The sequence below is a fragment of the Episyrphus balteatus genome, chromosome 2, assembly GCF_945859705.1.
Source record: "Episyrphus balteatus chromosome 2, idEpiBalt1.1, whole genome shotgun sequence".
Lineage (NCBI taxonomy): Eukaryota > Metazoa > Arthropoda > Insecta > Diptera > Syrphidae > Episyrphus > Episyrphus balteatus.
The window spans coordinates 46,297,186-46,310,952 of NC_079135.1; the positions used below are offsets into that span (position 1 = coordinate 46,297,186).

Below are 13,767 nucleotides of genomic sequence, written 5' to 3' on the forward strand. Positions count from 1 at the left end.
TATATGCACAAGTATGTATTAGGGTTAGGGTTGTATTTGTTCAAATTCTCATTCTGAGGAAAGGAGTACACATGAAAAGTAGGGTAATAAAACTATAATAATTAATAATAATAATAAAGCAGTAACAATATTAAGTTCAACCCGGCCGTATTTGTACACTGAACCAAATCCTTACGTAAATACAACGAAATAATTCTTTGAGCCAACGAAAATTTAATTAATTTTCAGCCGATGAAAAATTTAATTGGCTCAACGAAATGGCTTTCATAAGTTAATGAAGAACTTCATCAATTAACGAAAACTTTCGTATTTTAATGAAATTTTTCATCAAAATTTTTGATCGAGAATTAATGAATTTTTACATCACTTTACGAAATTTTTTCATCAATTAACGTAAAATTTAATTAAAACTTTCGTAAGCTAACGAAGTTTTTCGTAAATTTTATGAATATTTTAATTAAATTACCTACGAAAAAATATTCGTTAGCTAACGAAACTTTTCGTTGTATTAATTATTTTTTTATTAGATTATTCTTACATTCTTTTCGTAGAGTAACGAATTTTTTCGTTAACCTACGAATTTTTTCATTCATTTTTCTTTTTATAAATATTTAATTGGACCTGTTAAATCATTGATTTAATAGTCCAAACAAAAAATTGGCGTTTATCAAGGTGAACTCGTGAGACACCTTGTTAATACGCAAATATTGTTTATATTCAGCTCTACTTAAATGGATTTTTAAACAACAAGATTACATTTTCAATATTAAAACAGAAATGCACACAAGTCTACCTTTTTTTGTTTTTTTTTTTTTTTTTTTTTTTTGTAAGGCAACGATTTTTTTTCGTTGACTTATGTATTTTTTCATAAGCCAATGTAATATTTTGTAAGATTTTCATAAGTTTATGAATATTTTCGTTAGTTAATGTTGAATTTCATAAGTTAATGAATTTTTTCGTTACTTAATTAAAACTTTGATAAAGTAAGGAAAAAATTCTTATTTTTATTCTTTAAAATGAGTATGAAATTTTTCGTTAATTGATGAATCTTTTCATTGAATTTGATTTTTTGGCACTAAAAAGGGAGAAAAAGTGTATGAAACGTTTTCATTAATTGATGAAGGTTTTCATATTACGAATAATTACATATTTTCGTTGAGCCAACGAAAGTTTCGTTGGGCCAACGAAAATGTAGTGTATGAAAGGATTTTCGTAATTTTACGAAATTTATTATTTTCAGTGTAGTCCCAGAATTAAATCTTGCAATTCTGAAATACCAGTTACAGAGACAATACAAAAATGAAGTGTTCCACTTTTACACATGCTTTTTTTATGGCCATGGTCAAAGTAAAAATTCTGCCCTTATTTCATTATTTTAACATTTAAGTACATACCTATATTTAAAGTTTCCCATGTGATACCAGAGAAGAAGGGAAAAAAATTGTCTGGTAGTGTCAGTCGATAAGTTTCGATAAATTGACGCCCGTAAAACTGAATTGCTATCAGAAGAAAGTAAGGAAGGGACATTAAAGAAAACCAGAAGTATTTGGGGACCTTGTTGTATGATTTCTTGGGTCTTAAGACACTTCTATATACCTACTAAAAATAAAAATGGCTGAGAAACTTATTTAAATAAATAAAGCAAAAATTTCAATTCCTCCATTTAATTTTAGTATTAAGTATTCTTGAAATTAAGAATGAAAAAAATGATATCTCTAAATTCCTTATTTGTATGGATATAGAACACTGATAGCTGATTCTTTAAAAACTGATAGTAAAAATGTAGAACTCGTAAAATCATGACAATACATTTTTTCGTTGAAATCTATGAATGAAATAAAAATATATGAGTTCAAACTAATTTCCCGAAATCAAATTAAAAGTTAAATTGACGAAAAATAAGAAAAAAAAAAAAAATTAGGTAGAATAAATCTGAAAATTAAAATCAACATTTTTTTTTTTTTATATAAATTGTTATTATATAGTTTTTTTTCGGACATTCGACTTCTAATAATCATTTTTATCAAAAAAACAAAACAGACTTCCATGGCTAAAACTGGGTTTTAATGTTTTTTCTAATAGTTCCTATGGCCAGAACTGAACGAAATTGAAATGGACCACATGGCAGCCACCAGCTTTCCAATACAAAAAGAATTATCAAAATTGGTTCACTCAGTCCAAAGTTATGAGGTAACAAACACAAAAAAAAAAAAATACAGTCGAATTGAATACCTCCTCCTTTTTGGAAGTCGGCAAAAAGCGAAAACAAAATTCCCTAATTTTTGCGGATTTTTTATTTCAACTGCTTGTGCTAAGTGTCCCGGTACAATGCCATGGATAAGAACCACCCTAATTCACATACATACTTTATTTGATTTATTTTTACACGGAACCAAAACTAGATTTCAACTTCAAATGGTACAGGCTTCTTTAAATTTATTCAAATATCAAGAAGTAAAAAACATATTCCATATCGTTGCAATGGAATTTTTACAACCATCTTTATTAATTAATTTATAAGTATTTAACAGCAAATGATTAAAAAACTATTATCATTCAATTTGTATGTAATCAATTGCAGATAGCGGATTGGTATTTATGATACATTTAATCTAAATGAATTGTGATGATGCCAATATAATTTGACATGCAACAAAGGTTTCATTTCTAGACTTGTCTAATTAACATACTAGGGCTCTTGAAAATATATAGATAAAAAATAAAAATATTTGTACAAAAATTACCTAAGCTCTCTTGAAAGCATAATTGATAAGATAAAATATTTACAGAAGTTATCAGTGTTTTTTACTGTATTTTTGCCAGATGTCTGCTTTATTTTTATTATTACATATTTGAAAAAGTTCTCGAGTTTTCTTATTATTGTTTTTTATGTTTTCAGACTTGTCTAGTCTAATCTACATTTAGACAAATGACCAAGAGGATTTTCCTATATTTTAACGCCCTTGCACACTTGTTATAGTTTATGAACTCGTTCTGTCACTTCATCACAACCCACTCATGATCTCAAAACCATTCAAAAATGTTTGAATCATCATATTAGAATTGGAACAACTAAGGTACATGATGTTTTTCGATACAATTTTGACAAACTCAAAGCTTTTTTTCAAATGAAATTTCCTATTTCTTTTGAAAAATTTCAGAAAAGCTCATCAGTTAATAAAAGAAAAAGGAATAGAACAGGTGACACACAGCAGATGGTTTAATTTTAATTTTACTCAAAATCAATTTAAAAGTTACAATGAAATAATGATTTTCAAAATAATCCAGTCAAATAAGGGTTCAACCTCGGAATGAATGTTAGTAGAAATTTTTTTTGCTCAATATCTTCCTTTTGCCATTCTATAATATATCTCAAAAGTCTAGAAAAATCTCATGTCCGCTTGTCGCGATTTCAAGGTCAAATCGCGAAATGGAGATTTTCAAAATTAGCAAAAATAGGCTATGGTATTATATACACATATGATACATGATTTCAATGTATTTTTTAATGCTGATTCCAAAAAATCTAAAATCAAGACAATCTGACGTCTCTGGAAAAAGTTATACCTGTTTTTCATCTGTCAACTCATATTGTTATAATAGTTGCAAACTTACTGCCGAAAAACCCTTAAAAGTTATGGTAGATGAACCAAATTTTGCATGAAGATTTTAGAATCCATCATTATTAAATATATCAAAACAATCCATTACAAAAAATATATATACCTACGAAATAATGGTATTATTTGATGGAGGGGCAAATTTTAGGATATGCACTTAAGAAGATTCTTGTTCATCTTAGGAATAAGTGCCAAAAGGCTAATTTTTTCATTTTAATCTTTGTTTGCATATTCTTTAACTACCCTCAAAAATCTAAAAAAATCTCATTTCCGCAAGTCCTAATTTTCCAGGTTAAACTAAAGTTAGGTGAAGATTTAAAAAAATAATAAGAAAACTTTAGATTCTTATATGTATACCAACATAACCCATATGATTTCAAGGTATTTTTTAACGCCGATTCAAACAAAATCCATAAACAAATCAATCTGACAATCCCTGAAAAGCAATGCACCTCATTCATGTTGATCTAACACAAATATCTGAAGTGTAGTTTTTCAATTTTTTTAAAATCTGCATCTTATCTTCAAGCCAGGAAAATTAGGACTTGCGGACATGAGATTTTTTTAGATTTTTGACATAAGTTATAGAATATCCAAACAAACATAGAAACAAAAAATATAGCCTATTAGCACTTATTCCTAAGATGAACAAGAATCTTCTTTAGTGCATATCCAAAAATTTGCCCCTCCATCAAAAAATACCATTATTTCGTAGGTATATTTACTTTTTGTAATGGATTGTTTTGATTTTTAATAATGATGGATTCTTAAATCTTCATGCAAAATTTGGTTCATCTACCATAACTTTTAAGGGTTTTTCGGCAGTAAGTTTGCAACTATTATAATAATATGAGTTGACAGATGAAAAACAGGTATAACTTTTTCCAGAGACGTCAGATTGTCTTGATTTTAGATTTTTTGGAATCAGCATTAAAAAATACATTGAAATCATGTATCATATGTGTATATAATACCATAGCCTATTTTTGCTAATTTTGAAAATCTCCATTTCGCGATTTGACCTTGAAATCGCGACAAGCGGACATGAGATTTTTCTAGACTTTTGAGATATGTTATAGAATGGCAAAAGGAAGATATTGAGCAAAAAAAATTTCTACTAACATTCATTCCGAGATTTACCCCTTTTTTCTCCTTATTTTACTGTATTAAAAGAAAATATTATTGGCACTAAATTTCGGTAGAAATATTGTTCGCAAATAGATTTTCGCAGAAATGTTTCAATTGAATTTTATCATTTTTACGGATAAGTATATCGCTGCGTGTCGCGTCTTCGTTTTAATGAATTTATGATACCTAAAGAAAATAAAAGACTTGTTCAACTTTTATTAGTTTATGACTATGATAAGTGAAATAAAATAAGCAATAACTTATTGAACGTGTAGATATATCAAGTCAACAACCCAAAGAAATGTAAAGTGTAATTGAATACATTTAACATTTGACCGCAGATGCAATGAATCTTACACAACAAAAATCGTTATGTAGGACTAAATGATGAATGAGTTAATCAATAACTGCATAATGGAAGAAAATATGATACAAAAAATGATTGCAATAATTTATTTTCTTTCTCGTAGGTATGCGATATCGGTAGTGGTTTTGTTTGCACAAAATTGTACTTGATTTGTGTTGTATTTATGTTGCTGGTTTAAAATTTAAGCTCTTCTTCCACTATCAGATGTGGTTATTGAAATATACCGAATCTAAAATTTAATGATAGGTATATAAATATAAAATGTGTTGAATAAAAATGGTTCAAAAAGACCAAAAACAGTAGATTTTGAAAGTCCATATTTTACCCGTATTTAATTTTTGTGACCATTATGTTGAAAGATAAAGTATCATCTTTTCTCCTTTACATGTTCAATATCTATACCTAAATGCTCAAAGGATAAAAATAGACCATATAGTAAAAACATCAAAAAATTCGTTTTTTTCTCTTTTTTGAATAGTTTTTCTTAAGTTTTCTACAATATTTTAATTTAAAATTTTTTTTAAAGGATACATATTAATAGAAAATTTAATTATCTACAAAAAATTACATAATAAAAATTTTCAAATTGGGCTTGCTTTTTAAGTTATAGACAAAAACTCAAAAAGTAACAGAAAAAGTTGAAAATATTGATCGTTACAAAAATGGTCATATCTTTATAATTTTTGCATAGATTTTGAAGAAAGCAATCTTTTTATCTTTGCCAGAAAGTGTACCACACATGAAAAGCTTAAAGCTATGAGGATTCGAAAAATTTTGATATTTTCTTCCAGTAATAAAGTTTTTTTTGCAAAATTTCTTTAAAAAAACGATTTTTTAAAAAAATGTTTTAATATAAATGTAAATGTATATGTACTAAGTATGCTGGGAAAAACAACGACAAAAAACTTTGAAAAATCATATCTCGAAAACGTATCCATCGTAATATTTTTTTTAAGTGATTTCCGAGTCTGTGAGGTCAAAGTACGTAAGAAAAAAAAAAAAGGGGTTGAGTTGGCGCTCAAAGAGGAATGGCCATGAAATTCGCTCACCAAAGTTTATCAGCAGTGCTAAAGGCCAACGAATTGTTAGGAGTTTTAAGTTTTGTTCTCCAATAGATACAATTTTGCAGCACAGAAATTTAAATTGATACGTAGGTTATTAATCTTTGCGAAAAAAAGATTTAAATTCATACAAAATGTTGCTAAGCAGCTAAATCATCTCTAAAGGCTTCAAATATACATATGTATGTACAGCACATATAATTTTATAGCATGCATTCAACTACCCAATAGAAAATAGAATTAGAAATAGAATTGCATCGGGAAATTGTCTAGAGTGGGCTAAATTTAATATTGTTAAGAAAATGGCGTTGCTAGTTTCAAGATAAAAATTGCTTCCCTGCATTAAATTTTCCTTGAAATTCATTTATAGATTTTTAATACACTGTCACTTGTGTTTGAGCGAAAGAAAATTTCTTTAAAAGTTCAAAAATTAGCGTCATTTTTTGTTATAAAAAATTCTAAATGTAAAAAGTCACTGTATCTTACGTATCTACGAGTAAATATTGTTCCTAACTACGCGACCAATGAGCTTAAAAAACACCACACAAAATGTCAAGTCTGACATCTCATAATCATGCATAATACTATTTATAACAAAAATAAAATAAAAAACTTACCTGTTGTGATGTGGATGAGGTTTCCTTAAGACTACTACTAGAACTAGAACTTGTATTGATTAAATTTTGTCTGGTATTTGATGACATTGAACTGAGGGCACCAACCGAACCACCAGTTACTGTTGGCGAACTTGTTCCGCCATTATTGCCCACTGCTATAGCAGCACTTGGACCAATTGTGCCATTTTTCTTATGGAAATTTTCTATCAAAGATGCTGCTGCTGGGCTGACGTGTTGTGTTGAGTCCGAGAAGTCAGACATCTAAGAAAAAAAAAAAAAAAACAGCACAAATTAATATAATGAGACTTGAACTTGGTGCTCTAATATAAAATATAAACTTGTTATATAAAAGGGTGTTAATTTTATATAAAAACAATTCCATTTTTTTTTCAATATTTTTTAATATTACTTTAACTAATTGTTGCTATTATTAATTTGCATGGAAAGGAATTGGCAATAAATGGTGGTGTTCCGCAGGGTAGTGTTTTTGGTCCGGTATTGTTAAGAAAAAAATAACGCTTTCTTAAAGCTTTATTCATACTGTCTTATTTTGATATTTCAAAACACAGCTAATTGCTGACTTCTGATTTTTTTTTTAATTTGAAGATTCTAATTCAAAAAAGAAACAAAAAATATGTATGTTATAAAAAAACACCCTGCTGACTACCATTTACAAAGTCTATTGTTTGCGTTGGTATTTAGAACGCCAGACGTGCACGCCTCGTTTGCATGCAGCTAATTACATTTACCACCTCTTATAGAACTATGGCTGCTATAAATCAGATGACATTGTTCACGACACGACGACACCTTTCCTCTTTACAGAAATTGTAATCAAAAATTTTTTCTCAGATTCTAAATCTTAAATTTTGCAATTTAGATTGGTTTGGTGATTATTGCGCAAATCAATTAAAACAGCTCATTCAAACAAATTCATTGTGGAGTAAAAATAACTTAATTCGCTACTTAAAACCTACAGATAAAAATGTTCGTGACAATTAGGTAGACAATACGGGTAGGCATTTTGTTGGGGCTAAGCAAAAGCCGGCTTTGGCTTTAAAATATTAAGCTTCTCCGCCATTTGAAAATTACAAATTGAAAAAAATAAAACAACGTAAATAAACGTGATCTGAATGTATGAATCACTTTTGTATTTAAAACAAGTCACGTGGTGGTCAGGAAATGCCAAAGCAATACACTAACTTAAACGAAAAAAAAACACAGTTAAGTGCAAGCTTTTCTTTTATTTGTTGTGAATTGTGATGGTGAATCCCATTCCCATCACAAAATGAAATGCAAAGAACAAACTTGACTGCAATTTGAATAAATTAATGAAATTTCATAGACAGACTCAAGCCTATATTTGTTATGGGGATGGGTCATTTTTATTGCATTCGGTGACAAATGTACTGCTTGAAAGTTACAACGAACTTTTAAGTAGGTAATGTTAATGTATATAGTAGACTTATGAGCTTAAAAAAATATTTATGAGGGGAATTAGATAAATTGTGGTGTGATTTGTGTCTGAGAATTTATTGATGGAAACATTTTTAAATGCTTTTCAACAAGTTCACAAGAAAAAAGTTAAAAACAATTGTTGAGTTTTTCATTCGAAAAAATTGTCAGGTTCAAATTTATTTCTACCCATCAAGTGTGTTGAATAAATTTTACCAGTGGACTAGGAGTATTGCTGTCATGCGAGTTCCAGTAAAAAGAAAAGAATAGGAAGAGTTCAGAACGTTGATGACAATAATGTCGACATCTGAATGTCTGATTCTGATTTATTTATTTAGTACAGCTAAATACTAGCTTCAATTTACATTAATTTACAAATTTTAACAAAACATTATAATTAGGTATAAATTACAAAATCGAGTAAAAATTTGATTGAAATTTAGGAGATAAATAAAGTGATTGGTCTAATAAATTATGATATCTATTATTGAAAACATTAAATAAACTGAACATTACATTTAAAGGAGAAAAACGTTCGTAATTGGTACGATAGTTTGAGATTAATATACTATTGGGGACATTTCTGAAATTGCGTTGAGGAATATTAAAATTAATGCGAGACAAAAGGTGCACAGATTCTATTTTCCCATTAATTAATTTTACAATGAACGAAAAACATAAATAAGACCTTCTATTCTGAAGACAAGGCATGTCAATAAGTTTAAGTCTGTCTATGTATGGGGGGAGGTTGTAAGGGTTGTCCCATCCTAAGCCTCTTAAGGCAAACCGCAAAAACCTTTTTTGAACTCGTTCTAGTCTCGCTATGTGACACTCATAATGAGGTGACCAAACCTGACAAGCGTACTCTAGAATGTGTCTAACAAAAGTTACAAATAGCTGTTTTGCAACAAAAGGATCGGAAAACTGATGTGACTCTCTCTTAATCCAACCGAGAAGCGAATTGGCTTTATTGCTTATGGAATTGATGTGTTCTGAAAATTCCAGTTTAGGATCAAATAAGACACCAAGAACAGAAACTTGATGCTGGAGAAACAATATGGTGATGTTACACATTTTAAAGATGATGACTGTTGAGATAAAATTATACCTTAACTCGTGTGTTTTTTTTTTCAATATGTTTGTAATAGGAACTGAATTCATATTGGATTTTAAGGCTTAAGGGTGATAGCTATTAGTATTCTAGGAACCAATTGCTCTTTAGGACTTCATAATACTAATAGCTTACACCCTTCACATTTAATATAAATTAAGTTTAATAGAAAAAAATATCCTTTTACATATGATTTTTTATTCTTGATGCCAATGACTCTCAAAATATTTTTTCAATTTTTGAAGTCTTGAAAAAGACTTTCGTTTTATCAAAATTTGATTTTCAAGACTTCAATTATTGAAATTTTAAAATATTAAAAACAAAGGCAAGCAAATTTCCAAGAAGTTTAGAAACCTTAGTGGTATATATTTAACACGAATATTAGTCCTGAAGAAGGGTATAAGCATACCCGAAACGTCGACTAGTACAAATTACAATATATTGAAGAAAGAAATGTAGCTTACGAAAAAAGTAAAATTTATTTTACTGAAAAAGGTCACGAAAGGAGGAATTAATTAATCAAAATATTTACATGCACTCTTTTGGTTCTTGGTTCTCATTGCAAATGAAACGTTCATGTTGAATTGTATCCCTTTACTATCATGGAAGTGAATTAGCTTAAAAGATGTAGCTCAACCTAAAACTGCATTATTGATGCAGCTTTTTTTTTTGACGAAATGAGATTCTTTGGGACTTTGGATATGTGAGTAGGTATATTGCTGCCCACAATTTCCAGTGAAAAACTAAAAATGCTGTCTGGCTTAATAACTTTTTAAAAAAATTTAGTTTTTTTCTGATATTGACAATTGACAAAAACAATAATAATTGATTGGATAAATCGTTGATTTTTACGGATTTTGTTAAGTCTTAAAATCTCGACACTTTTTTTTAGAAAGATTTAAAACATTTAGCCATTTTGAAATCTCGACTCAGCAAAATATAGAATGGTACCAAAAACAGTCCCCCAAAAATGTCGACTTTTTTCAAATATTTGGAAGACAAAGTTTCTTTTGAATGTAAAGAATGTAGGTAAGGTATCCAATTCGATACTTAAAGAGTCGACTTTTTCGGCCCAACTTTTTGTTTGCTGAATTGAATATTTTTTAAAGGTTATATTTATTATTAACAGAAAACTCACTTCAATCGCTGCTGAATGATTTAAATTTCGACTGCAAGCTAATACTAAGTATTTATGCGATCAAATATTTTGCTATTTTACAATTAAAGTTAAAATTTGAAAGCTTTGAGGCTTTTCACTGTAATAGAAACCAAAAAGATTTCGTTTCTTAAAACTGCTACTAAAACCGGAAATCTAAGTGACAAGTAAATTTACCAAAAATAGAATGTTTGTGATTTTACCTAAATTTCGTTGAACGCAAAATTAATAAAAGCTTTCAACGCGAAAGAAAAAGTATTTGCATTGGTGTCTTATGTTCAAGTTGAAACTAGGTTTCTTCGAAAAACCGATTCTTCGACGGATTTTCGGTCCAGTGCAGTGTGCAGCCAGAGCCATTAGAGAAGAAGACAAAACGGTTAATTTATGAGTTATATATGGATATGGATCAGGGTGGCTCATGCTGCTTTTCTTAAAAAGCTGAAAATTTTATATTGATACAACTATTTTGAGTGGTTGCTCCACACGAATTAAATAAGGTTTAGAAATCAACTATTTACAGGATAGATTCAAAATATATCGCTACAACTAGAAGAAGCAATTAAAAGCAACATTTTATTATTTTGGACTGAACCAACTACATATCTATGATAAATGAATATTAATGAAGGGTAAGGGGTCAACATTTTATTTAAATGTTTTTACCATGATGTTGATGTAAGCTAAAATGTTAAGACGCTTTAACTTAGTTAACTCAGTCACATAAAAACTGAGTTAAGATCAATGGGTATCACTTTAAAGTGCATCTCAACGTTCGTATTGGGCAGAAAATTGTTGGTCTTCTCCATTCTTGAGGAACTTCGTAACTTTCTTCTCAGGATTCAGGAACAATTTTAAGGTATCTATGATAGCAGTGAGTATCTGAGAGTAGAAATCTGCTGACGATTGCTATAAATATATGGTATAGATTTGCTATAATCTTAAAAACGTACTATTGAGGTCCAGTAAAGTTCTTATTGAATAGATTGAAACATCCACGCAAGTCGTTTTATAGTTAAAAGACAGAAAAATGGCTGAAGATTTTTGAAAAATATCCTTTCTGTAGTAACAAAAACCATCATATCAACTATCAACCAAAAATTAGCAAGTGTCTGATATTCAATCTTTATAAACATACAAAGTCATCACATAATTAACCTTTAAAATTCCACATAAATAGATAAGATTCAACAAAATAAATTCGATGTCTACCGATATAATGTCTGGAACTAATAAATCAATTTATTATAGTACTTCAACTTTTTTTTACATTTACCATAAATTGCAAAGCATATCACACTGCGATACTCAAAAACTTATCACGATAAATAAAAAATAAATGTATTCTGATTATTCAATACCGCATGTCAATCGGCACCATCTGTTCTGATTTTCATACAAACGGAACGAAGTTAAACATATGCGAGTTGTTACTATCGATGAGTGCGATTGCTTCGCTGTCAAGTTCATCTGGCAGCTTTATCTGGTTCAAACTTTTTGCAAACTTAACTGAATCTATAAGTTTTATTGAAGTCGACAACCGAATAGCAGACGAGCTTGTGTTCTTCATTACAATTAGCCAGATTTTTCATCCATAGAATTTGAAATAGGTTTTTTTTTGGAATTCAGTTTTGCATAAGCACGTACAACGAACGACTCCACCACATTGCCAGAAGCTGTCAAAAAATCCAGAAGCGTGCGTGTGGCAGCATACAAGTATTTTATTGGATTTATTTTTCTTTACTGATTTTTCAACTTCAAATTTGTTGTTTATTTATCGAATTATTTACAAGTGAACAAAAAATTAAATAAGAGTATGCAGTAGAGAGCACGAAAGAAAACTTGGACTTTGGTTCAACGACGACGACGTTGCCTGACGATCAACACTTCCAACGCCGACGGTGTCTGTATTCAATTTTGTAGTTGAAGAATCTTCAAGATTCATTTTTTTTTTATTTAATTTTATCTTTTTTTTTGAAATACTTGTTCAACCAAGTAAAGTACTTATCTCGAGACAGACGGCTTCTTTGTCAGCCGATTCAATCGTTTGGCGTGTTGGTCGACCCAAGCATGGGGAGCAGGCAGGAAAATGAACGACATGGCGTCAAGTGGAAAATTGAAAAATTATTGTTAAACTGCACGCGGCATACGAGGCTTTTAAGCTGTGATCGAAACCAGGTACAGTGGGGTTTGGAATGAAGGCACTCAAGATACAAATTGATAACGTATTGGCGGCATGTGTTTTTTATATTTCTTTCTTTTTTCAGTTTTTAAGCAAATATTTTGCACATAATATTGTTTATACTTCTTGGTAAGCGAGAAGAACATTTCTTTGACAGCTTTTGGGTAAATATTTATTTAAGACCAAATCAATTGTTGCGAGAGGTTTTTTTTACTTATGAAACACAGAACTGCACCTAAAAAGTAATTGTTCTTTTGATATTTAACTCATGGAAGGTAAATAGTAGATATCAAGTTGGTCTAACAAACTTGGTTAAATGTCTCAAGGTCAGGGTTGAATGTCGGTAAAATACAAAAATCATTTTTAAAAAAGTTAAAATTAATAAATCCTGAAATACGAAAATAAAAATTGAAGTAAAAATAACTCTTTTAACGGCCCATTACTTCGAAGAAAAATACTTTATTTTTAAACTTTAAATATAAAACTTGAAATTCCTCTTAATCAGGTCAATATACATCAACATTTGTTTTTATTTTTAATTTTTTTTTGTTGCCTGCCATGCCCTACTTTTTCCTTTCGACTTGTGCATGTTGTAAACCGTTATCCATGAAAGGAAACAAATGCCCTCCAATCACGCAATCATTTCTTTTTTATTTTTGTGAAAATTACCTTGAAATTGAAAACAATTCGTACAAAAAAAGGACTGAAAAAAAAAAATAGTTAGCGACGAAGGCAATGTCCTTCGATAACTTTTACCTTGGACTATAATGTTGGATTTCTTTTTTTGATTTATAATAACAGTCTAAAGAGAATCTAAGAAGTTTGGCAACAATATAAAAGTAGTTAGAGGTATTTTGTCTTTGGCCAAGCCCCCAAAAATATTGCGCATCTTAAAAATATATTTAGCTCAACAGTTTAGTTGTTGACAAAATTGAAAAATTTGTTTAAGTTTTATTTAAGGAAAATTTAATTCAATAAAAAACTTATTTGGAACTTTTCCTTCTTTATAGAATTTGAAGTTTTAAATTCTGGCTTTAATTACATACTTTGCAAACGATTGGAAACCCCTTAAA

At 29.3% G+C, this 13,767-nt stretch overlaps 1 protein-coding gene across 6 annotated transcripts in view; it reads right to left on the reverse strand.

The window, feature by feature from the left end:
- Positions 1–13,767, reverse strand: part of LOC129912266 (NAD(+) hydrolase sarm1) — a 92,871-nt gene that overhangs the window by 27,613 nt on the left and 51,491 nt on the right. For all 6 annotated transcript variants that reach the window (XM_055990448.1, XM_055990444.1, XM_055990442.1 and 3 more), the window contains one exon: positions 6,794–7,054. In XM_055990448.1, the coding sequence (XP_055846423.1) occupies positions 6,794–7,054 (261 nt within the window). The remainder of the gene's footprint in view (positions 1–6,793; positions 7,055–13,767) is intronic.